The 26,293-nt window shown below is 47.2% G+C and overlaps 1 protein-coding gene and 1 long non-coding RNA gene across 2 annotated transcripts in view; one reads left to right on the plus strand and one right to left on the minus strand.

Annotated features, from left to right (window-relative positions):
- Window positions 1–1,052: 1,052 nt before the first annotated feature.
- LOC307078819 lies at window positions 1,053–1,990 on the minus strand. The gene is made up of 3 exons (XR_013812011.1): window positions 1,818–1,990; window positions 1,463–1,601; window positions 1,053–1,267 (listed from the first exon to the last, which is right to left on the minus strand). It is a non-coding gene; the product is annotated as an uncharacterized lncRNA (long non-coding RNA).
- A 2,847-nt stretch (window positions 1,991–4,837) lies between these two features.
- LOC307079369 (ski oncogene-like) overlaps window positions 4,838–26,293 on the plus strand; it is a 62,612-nt gene continuing 41,156 nt past the window's right edge. The window contains exon 1 of the mRNA XM_079741671.1: window positions 4,838–6,227. Within this exon, the coding sequence (XP_079597797.1) occupies window positions 5,313–6,227 (915 nt within the window). The 5' untranslated portion in view covers window positions 4,838–5,312. The remainder of the gene's footprint in view (window positions 6,228–26,293) is intronic.

Genomic DNA, 26,293 nt, shown 5'->3' on the forward strand with positions numbered 1-26,293 from the left:
ATCTATAAAGAGAACTCAACTCAAGTCTCAAAAAAATACAAAGAAAATCTTCCGAAACAGGATTTCAAAAGATGTTCCTTAGTTTGATAGCTCAGCATGTGTTTCTCGACCCATAACCAGGACACAGTTTACAGTTAAAAAGGACGATACCGGTCTAGGTAATCAAACCATTTTAATTTGACTGTCTCTTATATTGGAAACATCCATTAGGGATATATCTTGCATTGGTGTAGTTTTAAGAAGGGCACTGGGATCATGTCCCCACAAATGTCGAGAAACCGGTGAATTATCCCTTCCAAAAACCGCAATCAAACTAAAGTGGACAAAGGGATATGACAAGTATCCCTTTGACAACTGTCAAATCCGCAATCGCCGTCATTTGCTTAGCAATAGTCAATCAGCAAAATCTTCAAATTTTCTCACAATTTCGGGGAGCACTTAGTAGTGTGTTCTAGCCATACATGTTTTTCCCATCTTCATGTCATAATTCAAAATAATTTTGGTTGGTTTTGGGTTTGGGCGTTTGACTCCCTGCTGCTCAGGGACATGATGATAGATAAATGGATTTTGCTAAATGACTGAACAGACACAATGTCAGATGATGCTCCAGGTGCGTATTCCATTACCTGCTTGGGAACACCAGCGTACACATGGGGCAACACTGGAGTCGTTCTCTCCCTCCTTCTCCTAGCTCCGCCTCCTTTGGTCCATCCCCCTTGCCGCCACCCTGTCGCTGAGCCCCAGATGGTCCCGCCTCCTCCACCCTCTCATCCAACGTGGCCTCCTGCACCCGCCTCATCTTCTCCCCCCTCTCTGCCAGGTGCTCCCCTGAAAAGGGGGGCACCACCGGGGGGGCCTCACGAGCTCTGGCGGTGGACCCACTCCAAAGCGGGAACGGCAATACCGGCCTTCCAGCGAAGTCCCCCGCTCGCCGTGTCTTCTCAGGGACCGACTCTCTGCCTGCCGGGACCTCCTTTGGGGTCGGGGCTGGTCTCGAGTCCTCCCTCCTCCCTGGTGGTGAATAGACCACCAGGGAGGAGGGACTGGCCGCTGTGGTCTCTGGGACCTGGAGCCCACCTCCTCCGCCCTGAGGAGGGGTCACTGGAGGACTAGCGGGGGGTGAGGGTTCGATTGGTTGCGCTGGGGAGTGGATATGGAGGGGTCGTGGGGGACTTCGGAGAGGGGATCCTGGGGGTCTGGAGGGTTCAGGGAAAGGGGGGACTTCATCGGCGGGAGTGGGTCGCTGGCGTTCGCTCTGTCTTGAAGTCTAGAAACAATTGATAAGAGAATAGTCATTCAAAATTGGATTTTGAAATGAGGCAATGACAACATACTGATTCAAAAAAAGTGCCGCAAAGAATAATTGGCTTAAGTTTGGCTTATTATGGCCCTCAGGGCTTCGCCATAGGTGCTATAGCTAGAGAGAGACAGAGGAAAAAAATGGATGGCAAGTCCATCTTACCACTGCGGAGGGTTCTGGGAGGGGGTCCCAGTGCTCAGAACCCAGGAAAGGGAGAACTGTCTCTATTGCGCTGGCCCAAAGCTTTTCTGACGAATTCAGATCGTTTCGAGTCCACCATGGTAGGGTTTGAGACACTGTCCTGCAAATCGTGGAAATTTAGATTTCTGTGGCGATACGTTATAGCTTTCCAAAACGACTGATGATGTACAGCGCTACATTGCATTCAATTAACAGCTGACATGCTTGTATTTGTTGTTTACATCCCTTATATAATGTGTCCATCACATGTAGCCTATAGAGCCAGTATAAGCCCGTTAATGTTGAATAAACAGCAATAAGCCCTACATTTTCTTACCCCCTATTTCCTTTGCTACTGTCAGTCTTTACTTCTTTGGGAAGATCAGGGGAATTGAACGGTATACTAAACTTCGTCAAAGAATCTTTTTTGTATCTGTCCCCTTGAGGCTCGATCACAGCGGATTTCTTTCTCTTCAGTTTAGATTTAGGGTATTTGTCCGCCATGTGTGGTTTATTTGGTATTAAACTTCGCGGTAAATCCCACCGCTGGACGAGACGAGGACTTCCTTGTTTGTACAGTGATGTCACTAAAATACAACCAATAAGAAACACGCAGCCGACAAGGCAATTTGTATGCATATTTAATCATCCAAATTTATAAATGTGTTTTACGGCTGATGCTATTATATCATGTACTGTATAACTTATTGTTTATATATATTATTGTTTATAAACAAACCAAAAATATTCAATGAGCAAAAAAACCCGTTATTATCAATGCATTCATTTTATGATTTGTTTAATTAATATTCATTCATTAAAAACCTTTGTTTTCTTTCCAAAATCCATCTGCTAACATGCATAAAGATGTATAATGTTAATAAAAGTAAATTGGAAAAACGGAATTGGAAAAACGGTGTTTTGTGCCAGTTAATAAAACTTCACAAAGGTTTTTTATAGCTGCTTATGGGTTATAATATTGTAGTAGTATCTACGTGTGTTTGTCCTCTTACGACCTCTTAAGGTCTAGCACAGGCCTGGCCGCATTCATATCCCTCTTGCCTGGGATAATGAAATATCCTCTTTCCAAATTCACATAGGCCTGGGTGTGCATCAACAAAACGTTAAGGTGACATCATGCACAAGTGCTAGCTCCATCACAACTCTACTGTCGGTAGGCTATATAGGGTTAAGGACACACAATAAGTGGAAACTTGAAGTCATATTATTGGTGGGACTACACTCTGTAAAGTCTTCTAAGCTTTTGGACAGAGGCGAGGGACCAACGGATAGCGGCTACAATTATGCAATGGAAAAGACAAGGAGAAGCTGGAACTGAGCGAAGGAAAAGAAGAGAAGAGAGAGGGATTAAAACCCGCTATGGGAAAACCTGCCACTTTGAAATAAGGTGAGGCCAGTAATTTTTGAATGGTGCCCGGATTAGATTGCTATTCCAGAGGGTTTGTTCTTCAGTCGCCAACAAGGGTAAAACACTTTTTTCCCCTCAACCGCAGAGTCCTTTAAGCACAGAAACACAACGGCAGCGAAAGAGACTGGGTCTTGGATGACTTCTATTGCAGTGGGGGGGGGGGGGGGGGGGGGGGGGGGTGGCGCCTAGGCCTCGGAAAGTGATGTTATGTCGTCGAGGAGGAGTTGTGATCCCATGTTGTGCACGGTAACCATGGCTACGGGCAGGATAGATGATGTGGAATAAAAAGTAGCCGAGCCCTCGTCCAATTTGGGATGGAAAGGGCCCCGCAAAATGCACAGGGAAAAATAGGCAGGGGATATCATCTAGAAACACAGAAGAATAACACAATAATGATAACCTTTACCCATTCACAAAACCCATATTGCAATAATCGGTTTGAGAATATGATACGTTGACAAGAGGGTCACGCTCGCACGCATGCACGCACGCACACACACACACACACACGCACACACACACACACACACAAACACACGCGTTATATGAGTTTTTAAGTCATTGACCGGTGGTCATTTCTATTTATTGTGTACAAACGCAAAAGCCAATGAATCTTCAATGATGAGTTCAGATAATAACTTAATAAATGTAAAACTGATTGTACTGCTGCCGCTGCAGTAGCAGTAGTATGAGCGCATAGAGCTTCCCAAATTAGGCCCTTCCTATTAAGCTGCAGTTATAATCGCATCTGGCTAGGGGACGCCATAGGAGTAGTAAACAACCATTCTTAAAGTTGCTCTGGAAGTCTGACCTTAACTACACGGTACACACATTCCGAAGATGTGTGAGAGTATAACTAATTAAGCAGAATCAATGCATAGCATATAAACGGTATTATGAATAGGCAACTGCTTTGTTGGCTGATGTAAAAACATTTCGTCTAGTTCGAATATACGTGTGGTGATAGAATAAATGCGGTATTACTACAAATCACAGGTTACTGCTTTGCGCCATAATAGGTACTGAAACGGATCTCATGTTTATATTAAAGCATGTTCTATTAGCATATCCTATTACGAATCACTCAATATAGGTTATGATAACTACTTTAAAATATAACTAACCTACTAATACTAGCCTTATCCAACGTATACATATGTCTAACGTATATATAAACCAATATCTTAAACAATTTAAAATAATGTTTAAAATCAAAAAAAAGTTTTTTTTTGGACATTAAAGATATGAAGGTTTTTTTTACTTTTCCTCTTGTTATGTAATCTGACATTCGGTGAGTTGGTGCCGTTCGTCAAAATAAAAATAAAACAATATAGCAGAGAAAAGCAGAAGAAAATAAACCGCAGCCATGTCGTTCAATTTGCATTTCCCTTCTGAAGCTAAATTTGACTCGTCTCGCAAAAAACCCCACCCATCCTCTTGGTTTTTACAGCCTTGAACCAAATGATTCACATAAGCTCTGGTCGCTTTTTCTTCTCCACTCTCTCCCTCTTTCCTTCCCCTTCTCACTCCCTCTCGTACGGCTGCTGGCTGCTCTACACCCGAGAGGAGGGGGAGTGGCGGCTGGTTCCTGGAACAGCCGAGCCTGCCTGCGGAGTCAGTCACATTCTTGGCTGGGATTCAATGACTGAGCCAGACACACACAAACACACCAAGGAGGAGAGAGAGGGAGGGCTGTGGTGTGTGTGTGTGTGTGTGTGTGTGTGTGTGTGTGTGTGTGTGTGTGTGTGTGTGTGTGTGTGTGTGTGTGTGTGTGTGTGTGTACGAGAGAGAGAGAGAGAGAGAGAGAGAGAGAGAGAGAGAGAGAGAGAGAGAGAGGCGGGGGACTAGAGAGAGAGAGAGAGAGAGAGGCGGGGGAGAGAGAGCGAGACTAGCTCATAGACTTCTCATCTCCATACAGGCATAGCGAACTGCGGGGGCAGACGGAGTGTAGTCTCTGCTGCAGTAGAATACTCAACAGCAAAAATAGGGGTTTTTAAGTAGGCTAACGACTTTTTTTAATCGATTGTCGTAGACAACAGACACGCGGACACGATTCGTTTACTTACTTACTTTTTTTTGGAAACTTAAAAGCGCGACGGAGTTTGCGAGCGGACAGCGAACCAGACCAGCAATGGACAGTGCGGAGCGTTCAGCAGCACGGAGAGACTCGCCGGTGTCGCCGTCCGCCTAGTGTTAACCCAAGGGGGGCTACGCTTAGGAAAACTCTTCGGTCTGGGACTTTTTTTCCCGTGGATGTTTGATGAAGCGTTTCGCAATCTCGACAAACTCTGGGAGAGCGCGGATTTACGAGGAACGTGGACCTATTTCATCGAGTTTGCGTTACTATTTGACCGACTCCCAGTCGACGGGAAGAATTGCCATTTGCAAAGTTGAGGAGAAAACATGGAGACGGTAACTCGCCAGAGCTTCCAGCCTCATCCGGGACTGCAACAAACTCTGAAGCAGTTCCATCTCAGTTCTATGAGCTCACTCGGCGGACCTGCGGCGTTCTCGGCCAGGTGGCAACATGACCTGCTGTTCAAAAAAGAGGGGAAAGAGCCCGAGCCCGTCCTGCATCTGCCCATGCAGTCGGCGCCCCCTCCCGTGATGCCGGGACCCCTGTTCATCCCCTCGGACCGCTCCACCGAGAGGTGCGAGACGGTGCTCGAGACCGAGACCATCTCTTGCTTTGTGGTCGGCGGGGAGAAGCGACTGTGTCTGCCACAGATCCTCAACACGGTCCTGCGGGACTTCTCCCTGCAGCAGATCAACTCGGTGTGCGACGACCTTCACATCTACTGCTCGCGGTGCACGGCGGACCAACTCGAGATCCTCAAAGTCATGGGGATCCTGCCATTCTCCGCTCCGTCGTGTGGCCTCATCACCAAGACGGACGCAGAGCGGCTGTGCAACGCCCTGATTTACGGCGGCGCGTACCCGCCGCACTGCAAGAAAGAGTTCACGGGCGCCCCGCTGGAGCTGGAGATCACGGAGAAGAGCTTCAAAGTGTACCACGAGTGTTTCGGAAAGTGCAAGGGTCTTTTCGTGCCAGAGTTGTACACCAGCCCCAACGCAGCGTGCATCCAGTGCCTGGACTGCAGACTAATGTACCCGACCCACAAGTTCGTTGTGCACAGTCACAAGTCGCTGGAAAACAGGACTTGCCACTGGGGCTTCGACTCGGCCAACTGGAGGGCTTACCTGCTCCTTGGCCAGGATTACACGGGCAAAGAGGAGAAGGCGCACCTCGAACAGACATTGGACGAGATTAAAGAAAAATTCGACTTCGCAAACAAGTACAAGAGGAAAGCGTCAAGGGTGAGTTTGTCTTTAGGCTATTACAGCGGTATAACCACCCTGTGGTTGTCATGCATCTCCCTTACTGTATCATCCAAAGGTTTGAGTTGGTCGTGGTGTGAGTCTTGTTTAGAAGTTTCCCCTGAAGTGTATAGCTCACTGATATCGATCAGTCAGTGTGACCAGATCGATCCATTCAGTGTTGTTGACCGTGCTTGAGGGTAGATGTAGGAAGCTGCCAATAATAGCCCAAGGGTTTGGTCACTTTTTTTTCTTGACGTACTGTTGCTAATTATCCAACAGCGACAACAACACGCCTCTTGTGTCAATAAAACCATTATTTGCCTGTTAAACACCTCTTGGGATGAATTTTATTGGCCTCTACTATAAATAGAATCTAATTTACCAACAAATTGGGAATTAAGTGCTGAAACAACAAGCCGTGGCTCTTTTAATACAGACTATTATGTTATTCAAATATGTGTGGAAATAATGGAATAGGCATTCAATCAGGGCGAGGGGACGCAAAGTCCTTTCCTTGTCCGGTTTAAAGTTTCATACCCACCCAAACCACCACCCACCCACAAACACACACAAGGGCCACACGCACAGTCAAAGCAAAACTTATCCATTTAAATCGATTCTGATAAGTTATATTACACTTTCTGTGCGTCCCATTATACTGTATGTTTTCCTGCTAGTGTTCCTTGTGTCTTCTCCTTATCGGCTTCTCGGTGTATGAGCGTGTGTGTAAACTATGCTATGCGTTTCCACGGGGGGGGGGGGGGGGGGGGGGGGTCGTCATCAGTGTGTAATGGCTTTTCACTTAGCACGTCTCTCCCAGAGGGCTAGCCCATAGCCACTCAGTCAGCGGCGAGCTCCTTCTTATCAGGGCGAGATATGCCAATTTGTTGTGTCTGGCCGTCTGGGAAGAGGAAGCCATTACAGCAGAGTCCGCGTCGCTGAGCCCGTCTGTTTGGGAGCGTCGCCCCCCCCCCCCCTATAAAGTACAGTCGGGTTGTACAGTACACTACAATATTCACCATTACACGTGTTGCAATCTTCAATCTTCTAAAAAAGAGTCGTATAAAGTCAGAAACCGGCAGAAATTCTTCTGACAGTTTTTCCGACCAAACGGGGAGAAACGTTGAACAACAACCCGCATTGGCAGCAAGGAGTGAGCACATAATCTATTTATTACACTGGTTGAACGGGCAGGAGGTTTGAAATTGCACAGGTGGGGCAGGAGAGAAGCAAGAGAATGGCCTCCCACATCCCATTACCTCAGAAATACCCCTGCCACCAAACCATGAAAGGCAAGCTCGGCCATTTGCATGAACTGTTACACATGAATGGGGTCGATGAAGCAGTGCTGGAGGGGGGTGGGGGTATTGTTGTGGAAACATAATATGATCCCAACAAAGTGGGGCATTCAGTTCGCCGCCCCCCCTACCCCCCATACACACAAACTCGTGGTTACCTATGTGCTATGCCTTCGTGCCAAACTAACATACTCTAGGAACTTTTTTGACGATTTGTATGGCTTTCAGCCATCTTTTGCAGTGTTTGTGTCTGTTTTCAAGCAAACAGTGTAAAAACTCACAACTTCTATCGCCAGTCTTAGAGATTTTTGAAGAGCAACCCCCCCCCCCCTGCACAGTATACACCCACACACACACACACACACACACACACACACACACACACACACACACACACACACACACACACACACACACACACACACACACATCTGGCTACCACCAACCCTGCCATCCATCCTGGATTACCCAGAGAGCATTTGAGAATAAGTGGACTCCCCCCTCTCAGGCAAACGTCCTGTAAAAAAAATAATAATAATAAAAAAAAAAAAATATATATATATATATATATATATTATTAATTATTTTTAAATATATATTTTTTCTTTTTCATTCTTTCGTTCCATCCTTACTATATTTGTTTAAGGATAATATAGGGGAGATTTTTGCCTTTTCAGGATTAATGCTGAAATCCTGGTTACAGAACATCTGCTTGTCAGCAAATTCTTCCTCATTCATCTCAGTGGGAGAGAAAGAGAGAGTGTATGTGTTTAAGGGGTGTGCTCTTGGCACACTGAGAAAAGTTCTTTGAGGTTGTGACGGTGGCATCACCCACCCTGGCACTTTGCGCCTACTGTGAGTTTCTGAGGGCGAGGAAAAAGCATTTCCCTTTAGAAATATGAACGGAGGTCATGTGACCAAGTCGGGTGTAGTCTCTATGCCGTAGACCAGACACACAGGAAGTGGTGCGCTTCCACACAGTGGGGCTCTTCCTGTCCTTGGAGGCATTCCGTTTGTGAAATCTGAACAACACAACACTTGAGCACGTAGACATGCATACACACACATTCACACACACACACACACACACAAACGTCCAAGCAAATCATACATTTTCTATTAGCCGGATGCCTACTTTTGTGAAGAATCTTTGGAATTTGCAGCGAAAGCTCTTTCTTGTGCTACGCTTAGTCCAGACTTAAGAGGGCTTGTGATGGCCATTTCTTCCTGTGCATGTTTATGTTAAAACAGAGTGAACCACTATATGTTAAAAGGTATGGAACAGCTGAGTTTTGGTTATTTTATCTAAATTGTTAGTAATTCTTTAGCGTTTGGAAAGCCCCACATACTGCTGCAGTGAGCATGATTATGAAGACACTGAGGGTTTTTTCTTCTTATATTTTTCTTGCCTGGTTCTTTTTTCACTGACTCTGCAGCTGTGGAACTTTGCTAGGAACCCCTCCCTCCTCTCCCCCTCTTCCCCTCCTCCCTCCTCTCCTCCGCCTATAGGAAAGCTTCATCCTGTGTTTCAGCGTTCAAAAATATGAAGTTAGCAGTTGGGGAAAATTGCAAAGAGGGGCAGAATTCTTTCTCGGCAAGTAAAGTGTGCATATGAATGTGTGTGTGTGTGTGTGTGTGTGTGTGTGTGTGTGTGTGTTTGGATTGGTGTGTTACACACCACACCCATATAATATATATATATATATATATATATATATATATATGGGTGTGTGAGCCCTAGCGGGTTTGTGGGTTTTTGTATTATTAAAAGCTGTTTCCTCTAGTCTACGAAGTTAGTGTGCAAAGTAGCACACCCACACCCACACCCATACCCACACACACCCACACACACACGCACACGCACACACGCATGCACAAGCACACGCACGCGCACACCAACATGTCAGGGTTTGTGAGGTCCACTGGCCTGGCTTGTTTCTGCTCATCGCCTATGAGGAGCTGTAGTCTGCGCGAGCTGTCGGTTATCCCATTGGCTGTCAACGAAGGTCGGGCAGATCAATACTGTATTGACAGTGGAGTCTTCTCCGTCTAGTGAAACAAAAAAACAGCCTGACGGACACCGATACTTCCTCTTTGAATTGACTGTGGCTCAGCTGGCCCAATTCAGAATTAATGGCACGTTAGGCATGCATAAAACTGTAACACTTTTTTTATTTAGGCGGAGGTGGCTTATTACAGTGCCCAGACTGGTGGAATATACGGCACTGAAGAATAAATATCTTCTTGCATCCGGAATTGTGTCAATGAGAGCTTCCTGGTAATGGTTGGTGTAATTATTGCACCCAAATGATATGCAAAAGAAAGTCAATTACAAAGGTTGAGTGTATAACAGGCAGTTGAGGCTGTGTGTTCAGAGAGAGGCAGAGGAACGCCATAATTATTATCCACATATGTTGCAACTTGGCCCAAATAGCCGTTCTTTGTTCCACTGTACCTCAAAAAGGCTTCTTTTTTTTTACTCTGCTGCTAACACTGTCCCAGAAACGAGTCAATTTGGTTATTAATTTGGTTTATTTTCAACTTCCAGAAAAAAACCCTCAAAGTCTTTTCCGACAAACAAACAAAAAAAACATATAAAAAACACTGTGGTGCTGTCGGCTGCCATTCGAAAAAGGCTAAATTGATATATCAACCGTGATATTTTTTGTCATCCCCGCCAAACAAACGCAGCACGATGCCGCAGAGTTGCATTGGGATCACAGGTTCGCCGGCGTGTTTTTTTGGCTTGGCACGGAGGATTCAAGTCTTCAAACGAGTGTGGGGGAGTCGGCAGCGGCAGTGGAATAAATCAGACACACCGATTTCTCTTTTTGTAAACCACCCCCTGCCTACACGCAAATCACTTCGGAGGCTTTTTAAAGATGGCCGCCAGAGGCATTCTCCGGGCCTCATTGGCTGTTTCTTCATTGTAGATTCTTTTGATTACTGATTTCATACAGCAGTTATTTCAAGCAAATTTGCATAGAAACATTTCGCAAGGCTGCTTCAAGAAAAGTTTTTTTGCTGTTGATGTTTTTAAGATTTGTAGCTCATATCTCTTGCTGGTGATCATATCTGGCCATGTTTGAGCCTACTCTGAGAACTGGCAAATCTAGTTGGAACATCTAACATAGCCGATGTCGAAATCATTTCCGAAGTGCAGAGGGCAAAAATTAAATATTGTCTGCATTTTTATTTAAAGTTTGAGAATATATATAAGCACTACTACCCACGCCCCTGTTCTGTCTAATTGAGTTTTATTCAATTGTTGTTTTGTTTCTTTGATTCAAACATTTATAGAAAATAAACAGGGTAGAAATTAATTTGCAAACATTTGAGATTTGTTGTCAAAAACTGAGCTAGACTGTGAGCTATAGTAAATTACTTATGCTCTAACTAAATCAACTTTTAATAGTAATCTTTCGTCAACTGAATTCCAATTGCATTTATATTCATCAGGCCACTGATCAAGTTAAGGAAAGAAAATACAAACAAGGATAAAAGAAAACAAGAAAACATGATTTGCGACTTAAAAGCATGCGGGAGAAGGAAGGAAAAGTTTGGGGGCCACTGGCCCCCCAAGTTCCGGCGCCCCTGGCACACACACACGCACGTACACACACATATGAAAATACAATCACAGTGGAGTGTCTCTTTATGAACACAAACAGGACCCAGATGAGGATCAGCAGGCGATCCACGTTGTAAATGAATCCGGGGAGAGAGAGGCGAGGGCATTTCATTTTGGGATACTTGCTGGTACATAAAATATACCTGAGACAGGGGGAGGGATTCTTATCCCCTTTACTCTGTAGAGGAACAAGGGGTTAAGAGGAGGGGAAATATGCTAGAAAACCCCCTGCAAATGTTCCCAAAATATCATTTAAAGACTGTTTACCATGCACAGTTTCAAAAGAACAGACATAACACTATTGATATGTTCTGTATAAAACAACAAAATGAAAATACTCCACCTAATAAACATATCAATATCAATATATCAGAATATATATTTATTTATATATAAATAACACATACACATGAATATTGTTTCCAAATCCCAATACAACATACGTACTCGTATACTCGTATCGTTCAGCCTTAACCATCATAAAGAGAGGATAGTACAGTTTCCGGGGCCGACCCCGGTAGCGGCCCCTCCCGCGCCTCCCTGACAGCAGTTAGCATCGGCACGCAACGCTCGGCATCATGGAAGAAGCATACACCCAGCCAATAGCATCCGCTCTCCCTCGCTCTCTCTCTCTTGTTCCCTAAGTACTACACGCTTACTAAACCGCCAAATTGAGCGTGAAGCTAACAGCTAACCGTTAGCCCTCCGTTATGCTCCCCGGATAGCGAGGTCTCGTAGCGTGTGTCATGTCAGAGAACCTGATGACCAGATCGTTCAGGTGTGTTTTCACATGGAAAATAAGCCCCCTCAACCCCCATCTTTTTTTGTACTTGTTGTGAAATGGTGGACTATGACGACTGAACGGGTGCCTAACGTGCAAGCCTCCCACCATGTGTCATTTCTTTATGGCCATTAAATGTTGATGTGCGATGACTGTGGGCGGGAGAGGACCTCTGTGTTTATTTAATGAGCGGCCTGCTGAAATATTCAGCGACGCCAGGCATGGCACGCCAATGCCTGGCGATCCCCCCCTCCAAACCTCACCGCCATCTGCCAGCGCTATTGCCTCAGCTCACCTACAGTGTTGGTCCCTGATGTGTGAGAAGAACCAACCATGCCCGAAACGTGATGACTCAACAAATTTGCTGTTCTGTTGGTTCTACAATTCTGATTGTGGAGTATAAAGATATACATAATTCTTGCACGTCAAGCGAGAGAAACTTTAATATTTGCTCCATTCCGGTATGTTTGTATCTTCGTGGTTACCAGTGGGGTCAGAGTTCAGCAAGGTTCCTCGCTCCAGGTATTAACAAAACAGATGCAAAAATGTGTGAGAGAATGGTACTGGCATTCACCCACGCATTTCCCAAGTGTGTTTGTTTTGACGTTAAGCCGCGTGTATCCTGCGCTGAAAAGACGCCAGACCGTTCTCATGCGCTGTCCCAAGGAGTGGCGAACCCATGTGCTGATGGATTTAGCTGTGGCGGTGTGACGTGCCACATGTCTCGGGCTCTCCCTCTCTCTCTCTCTCTATCTCTCTCTACCTCACGACGGATGTCAGATGTCACTTCCCTACTTCCGTCTTCCCCGAGTTCAGCCGCCTCATGAACGCCGTCATGCAACAAAACACCCACACCAGCGCTACTACTTCACGCCACTACTAATGCTACTACACGCCTCACAATGCATCACGTTGGCCCTCGCTCGTGGTGGAGCGAGGCGGGTCAGCGAGTTGAACAGAGCTCTAACATTGTTAGGATAAGGGGAATTCAACTCCCAGGGACCAGCATGTTAAAACATTAATGCGCTCCCAGCCGAAATAGAGCGCTGGCGGCGGAGGGGGAGAAAGGAGGCAGGGGTGTCTATGCTCGGCTGCCTGCTACACTATACCTTAACAACAGAGTGGTAGAACTGATTATAGTATAGAGATTACAGTCATTTGGTGGGCCTGACCGCGGCAGTCTGGTATTAATGATAGCCCTTGAAGAGAAAGTAGCCCTCTTTAATGTTGGCACAGGGAGAAAAAAAACAATGAACAGCATAGATCAGCTGTGTGTGTGTGTGTTTGTGTGTGTGTGTGTGTGTGTGTGTGTGTGTGTGTGTGTGTGTGTGTGTGTGTGTGTGTGTGTGTGTGTGTGTGTGTGTGTGTGTGTGAATGGAGAAGCTTGCTAGCAAGGCCAGGACTGGTGATGGTGACGGGGGTGGGGTGTGGGACAGGGGGGTTTGTTATGGGGAGGGGGCTTGAGTTTTTGTTGCTGAGTCAGGCTAGGACGTCTCTTTGTGTGTGTGTGTGTGACAGCGGTGATCCAACGCCACCCTCCCCCAACCCCAAAACACATGATCAAAACATTTTGGGGGATGACCTGTCCTCAACCTCTCTTGGGGGGGGGGGGGTTGGAGGTCAAACAATCAGGCGCCAGGGAGCGCCTCCAATGGGACAGATGGCTGCACGCGCAAAAAATTGGCTAATAGCTAACCTTGAAATTTAAATATTTACATTTTAACAGCAAAATTATATTTGAAGACCGTATTGCGCAACAATACACAGGCGCTTGTTTTCGCACCGAAAACCATCATCACGTTTCTGTCGCCAAAGTGCCCATCCGCTGCAAAATAAAACGTGCGGTGACATTTGAGCGTCGCCAGTGTACTTGGCCTGGATTGGCGCGCGACTGTGTGCATGACTGGCAGTGGATGGTAGTGTGCCGTGTGCGTGGCAGTGTGGCGTGTGTGTTTGCGTTCCGCAAGCTTGTTGTGTGTTTTATTTTGACGCTCGCAGATCGGCTGCAGGAGGAGATTAGCATGAGCTCGCTGCTGATTCCCATGCCCATCTGCTCGTCTCCCACGGAAACGACTACCCCTCCCTCCACCCCACCCCCCACACACACACACACAAACACCCAACACACACACGTCTCCTACATCTCACAGAAACACACACACACACTAACTCACTCACTCACAGACCTTTATGCATACAACGACACACATATACATAATTATCTACCCACACAGACATGCGGAAAAGAGTCAGACACATACATCACCGTCTCATACAGATATAAACACAAGAGCACTTCTCCATTTGATGTATTAAAAAAACACATACTATCAAGTATTGTTCTCATGTTAATTAGAATAAAAGCATTTGTTAGAGAGATCCCCTCTCCTTAACAAGGGTAAGCACCACCAAAGATTGAAGGTATCTTCAAAGAACAACGACTAGTAACATGCGTAAGACTGGCACAGTTAAAGTCTCTGGGCGAGTTATCTCAGCCGCTAAACTGTGTCTCTTATCTAACGTTCCCAAGCAGGCCAGGGGGATAGCAAAGTTGGTTTCACACGGAAGAGCATCACTCAGTCCCACAGAAGAGTGAAGCCAACATTTGCTAACAATAGCTAACAACGTTAGCTCCCCGAGGCCAACCACAGCAAATGAAAAAACGGAAACCGGGGAATATAATGAAAGATTGTGTTGGTGGGGGAGGAGGAACACCGCTGTCCCTAGACAACCTCTCTATTTTGTCGAGGGCTGGTGGGGGGGTTGGGCCGACCAAGCTTGGCCTAGAAGTGACATGGAAGGCCACCTCCCAGGGGCTTCTGGGGGCAGCATTGTTTAAGCGGGGATGGGTGGATGGCTGTCGGCTCACGGCCCATTGTTGAGCTCCTATTGTGGGGGCTATCAGCTGGGGGTTCTGTGACACTGGAGGTGGACAAAGCAGACCCCACCCCCCAACTCCAACATGCCTCATCATTTTTTTTCCTGCCCTGCTCTTTCTCCATGATCTTCAAATGGTGCTAAAAACCCGATTGTATACCGCTATGTGTGAGAACAGCACACATATCACTATATCAGTGGTTGGATAACCCGCATGATGTAATGCCAGGGCTATGGTGGAACAATTAGATTATCTTAGATTTTGATGCGACGCACAAAAAGAAACAGGGATGTTTGTGTAACGAAGCAGAGATGATTGCCGTGTGAATTCACCCTCTCGGCCAGTTTGATAAAAAAGCAGTGAGATTAGATGCACATTATTAAACCCAGACAGGCAATCAGGGAAATAAGATAGGTGGTTATAAGATTGTTACATAATCACATTGTGTGGAACAGGCGCTATCTGGGACTGTTTACGTCTCTGGCGCTGCTGGGAAGGCCCGTTATTTTCCTAGTGGTACGCTGTTTACAGATAACATCTCTGAAGCGTATGGGATCTGTTGTTGTGTCCATCGCCTTGCCTAGCCACTCTGGGTTTATACCCTGACTGTAAGGAGGGTTGGGGGTGGGAGTGTTAATGTTAAACACAATTTTATCAGGAAGTAAGGCTGGCTCGAAGTGTGTTATTGATCCAACGGGGCGGTGATTGTGAACTTTGACTGTTTAGAGACCGTTTCCGCCTGTTATCGCAACAATGACTCACAGGAAGCGGTGAGCGATACGCGCGCACGGCCGATTATAAAAACATTTACAAACCTCAAGCCACGTTTAATTGGCTTGTGTCCGTAGTTCAAACGTGAAAGGGTTCTGCTTCCTTATGATATTGACGGAAGGTGGGTTCCAATAAGGAAAGCGTCTGCATTGTGTCCGTCTCTTGGCAGCCATTTCGACGAACCGGTAGGGTTTGAATTTCTTTTTCCAATGGAGGAAAAACCCATCGAGCATGCAACCACACCTCCGACCTCACCGGATAAAGAAGTGGGAGAACCGGGGCTGTTAAAGAAGTCGTGTGTTGATACGTGTGTGTGTGTGTCTGTGTGTGTGTGTGTCTGTGTGTCTGTGTGTGTGTGTGTGTGTGTGTGTGTATGTGTGTGTCCAAGTGAGTGTGTCTCGGCATCACGGTTACATATAGGGATATATAGGTCCCACGCAGTCTCACCTTACACCTCAGGAACCGAGTGTTGGAAACCATGACAGATAAAAGACATGAACACCCCCTCTCGCCCTCCACTACCTCCATCACCACCACCCCTCAATCCTATCAACCCCATCGCACCCCCCCCCCCCCCCCCCCCCAAATGACTGAGTTATTGATCCGGCTATTGCAGCGCCACTCTGGCAAATGAAGCGCCGTTGCAGACGTTAAATAAAACAATGTGCTGAAAGCAGATCCTCCACGACCTGGCTCCTCCACGCCTCCTTCTCAAGTGCAGGCACAGTCCTCTCCACACACACACATACGCATATACACACGCATACACACAAAGACACACACACACACACACACACACGTTCTCAAATACGTATATTAAGTCAAGCCCATTGATTTCCCATCCCAAGCTCCTCCCCTATGTCTCACATAATCCACCCACCCTTCCCTCCCCCAAACACACATACCCTACCCCCACTCACATACAACCCCCCCCCCCCCCCCCCCCCCTCACACTCACACACACACATACACACACGGACATTAAGACACACACTCACAGAGCACAACATGCACAAGCCTTCAAAACATCTTCGAAAATGTCTTCAGGCACAAAGCCATCTCTCAACAGACGCACACACACAAACACACACACACACACACACACTTAAAGAAGCTAACATGTGAACACAGACACACACACACACACACACACATACACACACACACACACACACACACACACACACAGCTCTGACGGCAGACAGTGGCAGCTCTTGAAGCCTGCTGGTCTATAATTACTGTAATTGTAGATCTCTAAGACAAGGTAATGTGGAGACCCGGTATCCGCCTTCTACCCCTACGCTGAACTGAACCGGCTGCAAGTACAAAGACATTATTTTCACCCTTCACCCCCCCCCCCCCCCCCCCCGCCCAAACCCTCAACCCCCAAACCACCACCACCCTCCACATCGGCACAATCCTTCAAAGTGGCAAAAAAGAGACAGAGAGAGACAGAGAGAGAGGTAAGAGAGAGAGAGAGAGACTGCCAAGGCTATCTTCAGCAGCGCAACATCTGTTTACATTAAGACAACTACCATTTATATACGTCTTTCCAGTCAGTGACCTGTGTGTGTGTGTGTGGGTTGGGGGTGACCAAGCCGCCTTATTTTGTGTGACCTCTGCCCTGTGTGCTGGGCTCATCTGTCCGCTCTGTTTAATTATCTCCACACATACAAATCAGCACACACACACACACACGCACACACACACACACGCGCACACACACACACACACACACACAGGTCAGGGCTATGTTTGAACCTTGCTGCACGGTTGCCCTCCAGAGACTGAAAGGAAGTATGAGGTGATGCAAACTGCAAACACACACACACAGACACACACATACACACACACGTCTCACACACACACACACACACACACACACACACACACACACACACACACACACACACACACACACACACACACACACACTTCCTTCCTGGTCTCCCCTCCCCTCTGCAGGCATAGCTGCTGCTTGTCTGCATGACTCTGCTGAGGGATAAATCAAACATCGTTGTGTGTGTGTGATCGTGTGTGTATATGCTTGTGTGCGTGTGTTTATGTTTATGTTTGTGTATCTTTGAGTGAAGCACTGTATATCCAATTTATATCGATGTTGCACTAGGAATGAATAAAGGAGCCTATTATGTAATGTTGTGAAGACCGTGTGAGTTCTAAAGGGGGAAGGGCCTTTTTAGGAAATTGACGTTTAGCAAAAAACTTAAAGTTACGTTTAGTTAAAAGACCCGGAGAAGAAGAATACAAAGGCTGAGTGTAATCTGTGGATGCTCTCTCTAAATTAAGAATGATGATGCAATGTAATAAATAGTGTATTAATAACTATAGGGTATTCTATGTTCAAGAAATTCAACACATCTGACTATAAAAGTAGAATGGGGAACAGGCTTTTATTTGACCCCTCACGTTGGCGCTACCCAAGGCTTTAGACTAAGTATGCTTTGAAATTATGTCGTCAAAATAATCCCGCTCTGATATATTATCCGTATCCGGCAGCGAGAGCCTGTGTGTTGTTTCTGCACACGGAAATCCAATCTCAAGTCTCTGGTTTACCCCCACTTGGCGTCAGGAATGTTACCTTACAGTAACAAGGTCACTTTCTGGAGCATTTCAAAAAAAGAGAGAGAGAGAGAGAGAGGGAGAGAGGAAGGGAGGGAGGAAGGCAGACCGAGCGGGAGAAGAGTGAGATTCAGTCAAAAAGTTAGAGAACAGAACACGAGCGAGTGAGTAAGAGAATTGAGAAATATAGAGAGTCGGAGGTGAAGAGACGGAATCGAAGCCGGGGAGAGAAGGGCTGAGTCGCTGACAAGACAGAAAGGGAGGGAGAAATAAAGAGAGGGGAAGAGACTGAAAGAACTCAACAGAAAGATGGAGAGAGAAAGAGAGACAGAGAGAGAAAGCCTGAGAAAGAGGGAAACCAGGATGCAAGGCATTGGAACGGCAAAAAAAATTCTCCACATGTTTGATTTTCCACAGAGCAGTCTGGATGTTTTTCTACGGGGGAAACGGAGACGGGAGGCAGTGTTTAGTCTTGGCCCCAAGGACAGAGGGAGAGGTGTTATGTCTCCCAGTCAACCCCTGCTCTCAGGGCCCCCTTCTGGGTTATTTTTCCTGCACTGGACGGGCCCCACCTCCAACCATCAAAACTACCACCACCTCACTCACCTCCTCACTGCTGGCTTTACAGCCCCCCCACCCGCATGGTCGTACATGCTCAGATACATGCATGCGTGCACCGTACTCACACAGACACACACACACACACACTCACACACCGACACAAACACACACACACACACACACAGACACAAACACACACACACCACCTTGCTGGTGCTCTGATCACCATATAAGCCAGGCAGGAAGCTCTGTGAAACATCAGATTTCACTTCCTGCAGAAATCAATACATCTCAGCTCCTGCAGAGGCATGTGCGCTCACCCTTACACACACACACACACACACACACACACACACACACACACACACACGACACACGAGTGTTTCAGACTAAGACCTAGAGCAACCAAATAACAAAATATTAAAAATAATTCAATGCCAGAACAGGAAAATTTTGACAAAATCCAAGAGCACAATATTTGCGCCACTATATCTGCATACCAAGGTTAACAATTTGAAAAGCAAAACTAGCATCCAAAGATAGTGTTACCGTACGTGTGTGCGCACGTTTGCGTGCGTGTGTGTGTGAGTGAATTGACAAAAAGATGGAGTTATAGATGGATAGCCCCCCTCCCCGGCCCCCTCCCTCCCTCCCTCCCTCCCTCCCCCGAAGCAGTAATGAAATGATGGATCCCTAGTGTGGATGGGAGGAGAAGTGGAGCGATGACCTCACAGGCACCTAATCGGCACTGAGGGACAACGTGGCAGCTAATGTGTCCATTAGCTCTCTCCTCCTGCTCCGACACCAGCTAGCTAACAGACAGAGAGAGAGAGAAATACAAGGAGGAGGGTGAGGTGGAGGACAAACACACATATGACACACACCCACACAGACACACACTCAATCAGTCCTCTTCCACACACATAGAGTACCCCGTCCCGCCAGAAAGTTGGGCCCATTCCCTCCTCCCTATTGTCACACTTTGTTTGGTCTCACTTGAGTACGATTTGATACACTATCGACTTTTAGTGTGTTTTCTTATGGAAGAGGCTGTTGAGTGCTGTTGTTGGCATCAGATAATCGATGAGTTTGTTCTGGTTGCAAAGAAAGAGACTATGGGTTTGAAGGTTTTCAAGAGGATCGATTTGAGGGGATGGTTAAAAGGTCCCCAAAAACCCAGCATACTATAGATGCCCCCCGAATCTCTTACTGTCACTCCTCCCAGTCGTGGGCCATGTGAATTGGCCACACAGTGCAGTACAACTCTCTCCCATTCTCTCTCTCCCTCCCTCCCTTGCTGTCATGCTTTTCCTCTATAACTCTCTCTCCAGTGCCCTCCCTCTCTGGTAGATTTCAAGAGAACAAAATGTCCGGAGGATGTGTGAAAGAGAAAACGCTAGCATGCTAGGGCTATCTCTCTGCTTTGCTTTAAAAATGAAAAACAACATCAACCGTGCTTTGTGCCACCACTCAGAGACAGACCTAGTGGGTCGAAAAACACACCCTGATACAGCCCCTCATCAAAAACCAAAAACAACAACAACAGAAGCCGCTAGCCCTACGGTCAGAGGATAGCGATGTGCTTGCAAAAAGGCGTTTGACTGGTGCAGATGCTGTCAGAGTGAGAGGTCACAAAATAAGTGAATTTCAATAGCCGGAGAAAAGAGGAAAACAGCGGAAGGAAGTTTTCCATTTCGTCTTGGAAAAGCACTCACACACATTTACACACGCCCGCACACACACCCACACACCCGTCCACACACACACAAACCAGTTCCACTTCCTTCCTAGCTGAGGCCATGTTGGCTAGCATGTGTCTTTCCGTTTAATAAAGTAAGACTAGCCTTTATTTTCTCTTGTCGAATAAATTTGAAAGGGGCTTTCAGGAGAGAAAAGGTGAGGTAGTGTAGTCGTGACTTAGTGTGTGTACCGAACTATGAAAACCGGACACCATATTACCTGACAATTGCACTGGTAACATCATATCAAATCTTGACACAGATCTTAATACACAAACAGTTAGAGATCACCTGACGGGTTGAACCCACTGCGGTGAAGGTCTTTTCAGTCATCCGTGTTGCCAGTGTGTAGCATGTTGCTAACAAACCCAACGCCCTCATGTGTCTTTGTAGGGGGGGGGGCCTCTGCGGTTGTCTGCGCTAATCGGCGGTAACACAAGCCACCGAGGTTAACAGTTGAACCGCAGTCGGTGAACTCGAACCCGAGCTGTGGACACGCGACCCCTATGCACCGAGAAGAGCGTCAGCCAAGCACCTCGCTGAGGGGAACGAATGGGAGGGGCTTATTTTTATGCTAGGTGCAAAGTCCAAAGTCCCGTTTGAAATCGCTAATTTGGCCCGAACTCAAGTTCACTGATCTGAGGCCAATATGGAAATGAGATATGCAGAAAACACACATTGTTTGCTGTAGGTGTGTGCGTGGATTTGTGAGTGTATGTATGGGTGTATGTTTCGGAGTTAGAGGTTTCATGCATTGTGTGTGTGAAAGCATACACGTTTTTCCAGCTTTATACGTGCGTGTGTATGTTTGTGTACAGTGAAGGGTACTCTCTTTACTATTGGAGTGCGTGTGTAGGTTTGAATGGGAGCTACAGATGGTGTGATAACTGCACAGGAGAGATAACGGAGGAGGAGAGGAGAGGAGGTGGAGGAGGAGGAGCGATAATGGCTGTACTTAAGTGTGTGCCAAGGTGCCAGACAGTGGCAGTCCTCTGCGACAAAGCCTGTCTCTTTCCTCTCTCCCTCTCAGTCTCTTCATCTCCTCTCTCTCTCTTTCTCTCTCTCTCTCTCTCTCTCTCTCTCTCTCTCTCCCCCCCTCCCTCCCTGTGGCTTGCTCCTCTCTCTCGCTCTCTCTCTCTATGTCTTTTTCTCTTTCTGTCTCTCTTCTGCTTTCTGTCTCTCTCTCTCTCAAAGTTATTTTGCTCAATAGGAAGGAGCCGAAGCGTTAAGTGAAAGGCAGCCTTTTATAGAAAAAAGATCAAGCCGACAACAACAACAGTTCTCTCTTTCTCTTCCTCTCTTACGTCTCTCACTCTTGGGTTTACAGTGAGAGAGGAAGGGTCGGGTGGTGGGGGTGGGGGAGGGGGTGCATTAAGCGAGAGACGCCAGTCTAGTGAGTGGTGTACGTATGAATACGAGTGTGCACTAATGTGCCTCCTCCACACTCTGCCCCAGCCCTGCATTATCCTGCATGCTAGCTGCGATTGGAGCGCTAATGCCGTTGCTAAGCAAATCTCTGGCTTCCTGCGCGGAATCAGTACAGGATGACTGCTTCCTGGCTGGCGAGCATGGCTCGAATACGCACACACACACACACACACACACACACACACACACACACACACACACACACACACACACACACTAATCTGTAAACTGCGCACAAAATACAGGAAATGCGGTACTGAAACCCACACACAAACACACACACAGACTTGCCAGACTTCCAGGCAGGGTTAGTAGACTCAGAGGCTAGAGTGGCGTTGGAGCTGTCTGCTGCGTGTAGCACGGGCTTCCCCCCTGGGAAGAAGGACGAGTCTGTCTGTCTTATTCGTTCATCCGCCTGGCCTCCTAAGACAGAGGACAGAGGCTAATTATAGCGTTCTGCTCCCTGCTGCACATCAGCGACTAGGCTACGCCTGCTATCATCGTGGCTAATGTTACGTCTTAAACTACTAAAGGGTGGCTTGTACGCCTTTCCCCTCACAGAATCCCAAAAAACACAGAACCCTTACATCGGCTCTTTTCCTTTTTATTCGGCGGTTTGCTCACAGGCCAGGCTCACTTGTCTAACTCGCAGACATACTACACACGAGCATGTGGTCGAGACATGCTGGCCGCTTCTAAAACTGTCTCTTGCACGTCACACACCGACCACACCACACTTTCACCCACACCTTGAGGCCGCCAGCCCCCTAAATCTAGCCTAGTCTACATTAGCAAAAGGTCAGTCTAGCCAGCAAGCGGCCGTGGTGTCTGGTTGCTAGCTTAGCGAGGCCAGCTTGCCGACGGCAGGGCGCAGCGTTTTTTTTCCGTAAGGTGAGACAACGTCGGCTCGGGGTGGTGTCGTCTGTCAGTCGGTAAGCAAGACAGGTGTAGAAGGTGTAGAGGTCAATTCCTGAAGGTACTTTTTAATTAAAGTGGCGGACACCGCGGCACAGCCAGGAGGGGTAGCATGGAGCATGCGCCGCTGCGTTCTCGTTCCTGAGACCTGAGACGGGCCGCACGATGATTAGCGTGTCGGCGAAGTCAAGAGGTGACCCCATCGAGACAAGCCCCGATGTCAGACTACACGTTTACAATGTCGGAGTATACGTCCCGTACGGGGGACGGGCGTATCGCGTTCGGGTGTCCTGTTTGCGTGTGGGTGTGGGTGTTGTTGCGTTGTTTTGTGTAGTATGGTTGGATACTATGGGCATGTAGGCTTGCTGAGGATACGTATTACAAATATGTTCTAGTATTATAGGATCACCTTCCTCTATACTTTTCACCCTTTAACCAAAACACAAACTTCCCACATGACTATAAATGGACACAAACTACCTCTGAACGACCTAAAAGGACAATAACATTGCAAAACTTAAGACATAACGAGTCCTATTGTAGCATTAGTTCTTATATTTCTCATAAACAAACACATCCTCTATATGCTCACTATTATAATTTATAGGAGCACTTTGAGCAAAGGAAGGCTGTTAAATGACAGACAGGTCCAGGGAAACAGCGCTCTGGTGGGCCAACAATACGAGCGTGTGTGAGAAGCAGGGTGAACAGCTCTGAGCACACAGGGGGAGGCCTCCTGTGTGGCTAGGATGACCTGATTCCAGCCAGAATCGCGTGCTTCAGTACAACTTCTCCCTCTCTCTCCCTCCACCCACTCTCCATCTCTCTCTCTTCTCCTCCTCGCCCTAGCACTTTTCTATGTATTTCCCACCTGCTCTACCCCTTCTTGTGCTCTCTCCCTCTCTCTCTCTCTCCCTCTCTCTCTCTCCCTCTCTCTCTCACTCTCTCCCTCTCTCTCTCCCTCTCTCTCTCTCTCTCTCTCTCTCTTTCTCTCTCTCCAAGTGCGCATCACTGCCTAGCACAGCCTAGGCACAACCCTGCAGCACAGCCCAGTTAAAACACACACACACACACACACACACACACACACACACACACACAAACAAACACACACAAGCACACGGATGTGCACAGCCCTTATAGCCGTCACTAGACTCTGCAGTCCCTTAGGGCAGCTGGCCTGCGCACAAAATGTTGTTAGGCACTTTTTATAGGAGCTAATCTTTAACGTCCAAGCCTAGGAAATAGCTTATAGCCAGACAGACTGACAGCCTGGCAGGCTGACCGACATGCTGACAGACAGACCGAGATAGATTTGAAACTAGGCCACCAGTGAAGAGAAGGGTGTAAATAGTTTTCAGTGATTTACATTTCCCTATACAGTGAAATGTTATGTATGCATCCTGTTATGTATCCTGTAAGGGCCAACCACACACAAATACACATGCACACATATATGAACACACACCATGTATACACACATATACACTCACACACATCCTGTATATGCACACACACACAAACATAACCCTCTACAACTCTGTCGACCATTCAAAATAGGCACACAATCTGGACTAGTTGTATTATTTGGACTAGTTTTGACTAGTCTCTCTCGCTCCCTGGTCTCTCAGAGGCCCTTTTTGAGAGGATGATCCAATGCCTGTCGTCCCCAATTATTCAGACACAGGCCCTGGCCTCCAAAACTCCTCCTCATAATCCCTGTTTTTTCTCTCCCTCTCCCTCGCTCTCTCTATCTCTCTTTCCCTCTCCTCTCTCTCTCTCTCTCTCTCTCTCTCTCTCTCTCTCTCTCTCTCTCTCATTCCTTCAGTCCCCAATACCCACTGTCCTCCAACTCAGTGTTTATGTAAGTTGTGCCGGCAAAGTTTTGTTATGGGTTTTCCCTAAAATGTTGTCACTCTCCTAGCTTAATGTCTTCTTAGCCTCATAGCTAGCCGGCTAAGCTATTAAGCTAAATACAAGGAAATGGTGTGCTCGCTTAATACGTAGCTATACTTTCCTGTTTTCGTCTGGGTGTTGCCAGACAGTTTTAAGCAGTTTTGTGGTTTTAGAAGGTGTCAGTGGGGTATATAAATCGAGTGCCCTAGATGCCTTGGCAAGAGCAGGCTCATCTGAGGAGCTCCATGAGTACTCAGGAAATAAGCCTTGCTCCGACATGGCGGACATCCCTTCTTCTCCTGCCTAACTTCTTCCAGGCCTTGCTTCCTCACCAAGTAAAGTGCCCTGAAAACTTGGCTTTTCTCAGTTTTGGCCCCGGCCACACCTCGCCCCACATCCTGTCCCCCTCTGTCTCTTTCCTGGGGGAAGGCGGGAAATGGCAGTGGTAGCGTTAGCATCGAGAATGCCTTGGAAGTTGGAAGTTGCTTGCAACTTTGTAGAACCCGCCTTCCCCTCCCCATCCTAAGTGCCCAAATTAGGGTGTGGCATATTTTGCTTAAGGTTAGCCCCGGTCCTACAAAACGTTTAGGGTGGGTGTGTGTGGGGGGGAGTGGGAGGAGACACCGATACTGCGTCTTTCTAAACTCAGAAAAGCTGCTTTTCAGATTACCAGCACTGCAAACTAAGGTAATCGCCCCTTGGCACGAGAAGGGCTTACAGAGCGTTGGCGCAAGTGCTGCGCAACCTGTTGCCGTCTCCACCTGGCTCTGCCGGAGAGACACAACTAACCGGTGTGGCTTCTTGTGCTTTCGGTTTTTACGACGGCATTGCAGTCCCATGTATGATATTGGCCCTGCGTATTCACTCTGTGTGTTGGGATCGTGTGTGGGACTTGGCAACAAATGGCTCATTGCCCAAATCCCGAGACACACTGCAGTGACCTGTCTTGGCCAGAAGCAGTGTTGTCCCTTCCGTCCAATATTGGTTTGCCAGTCCTTGGTTCCTCTTTACAGAACTTGGCCTCCATAGACCTTCATTAGGGTCTTCCACCGCAGCCAACAATAACAGCAGCAGCAGCAGCAGCAGATCTGCTCAGGTGGTGCCAACTGGCTGTACACACCACTGATCCCCCAGCGATTACTGGCTCTGTTCGTGTTCTGCCTCCGTAGCCAGGACACGTGAAGCAGCTTTGTGGATGAGTGTGTTGCAGTGCACCTTAAAAAAATGAGTGAAAACAACAAACACTTTTCATGAGGTCAGGCGGTTTACACTCAATGAAGGTCTGACAAGCCATTGGTTCACCTGTTACCCTACTCCGTCACATGCAATGTACACAAACACTTCAATGAAATATTCGTGCACCTGGCCCAGAGAAACGTTTAGTGAGTTAGATGTGGCTAAGGAGCAGGTCAGGGTTTGGCTTTTTGCTCTATCTTAGCCCCATATTGCTGTTTATTATTCTGAAGAACCAAACTAAGTTCTTCTCTTGAGGTAAAAACCTTGAGGTGGGTTCTGATTGGCCAGTGTGGTCCAATGTTAATGAGTCCTGATTGCGATTCCCAAAAGTACCACAGTACCGGGTTAG

The sequence above is a fragment of the Pollachius pollachius genome (assembly GCF_949987615.1).
Source record: "Pollachius pollachius genome assembly, chromosome: 8".
Taxonomy (NCBI): Eukaryota; Metazoa; Chordata; class Actinopteri; order Gadiformes; family Gadidae; genus Pollachius; species Pollachius pollachius.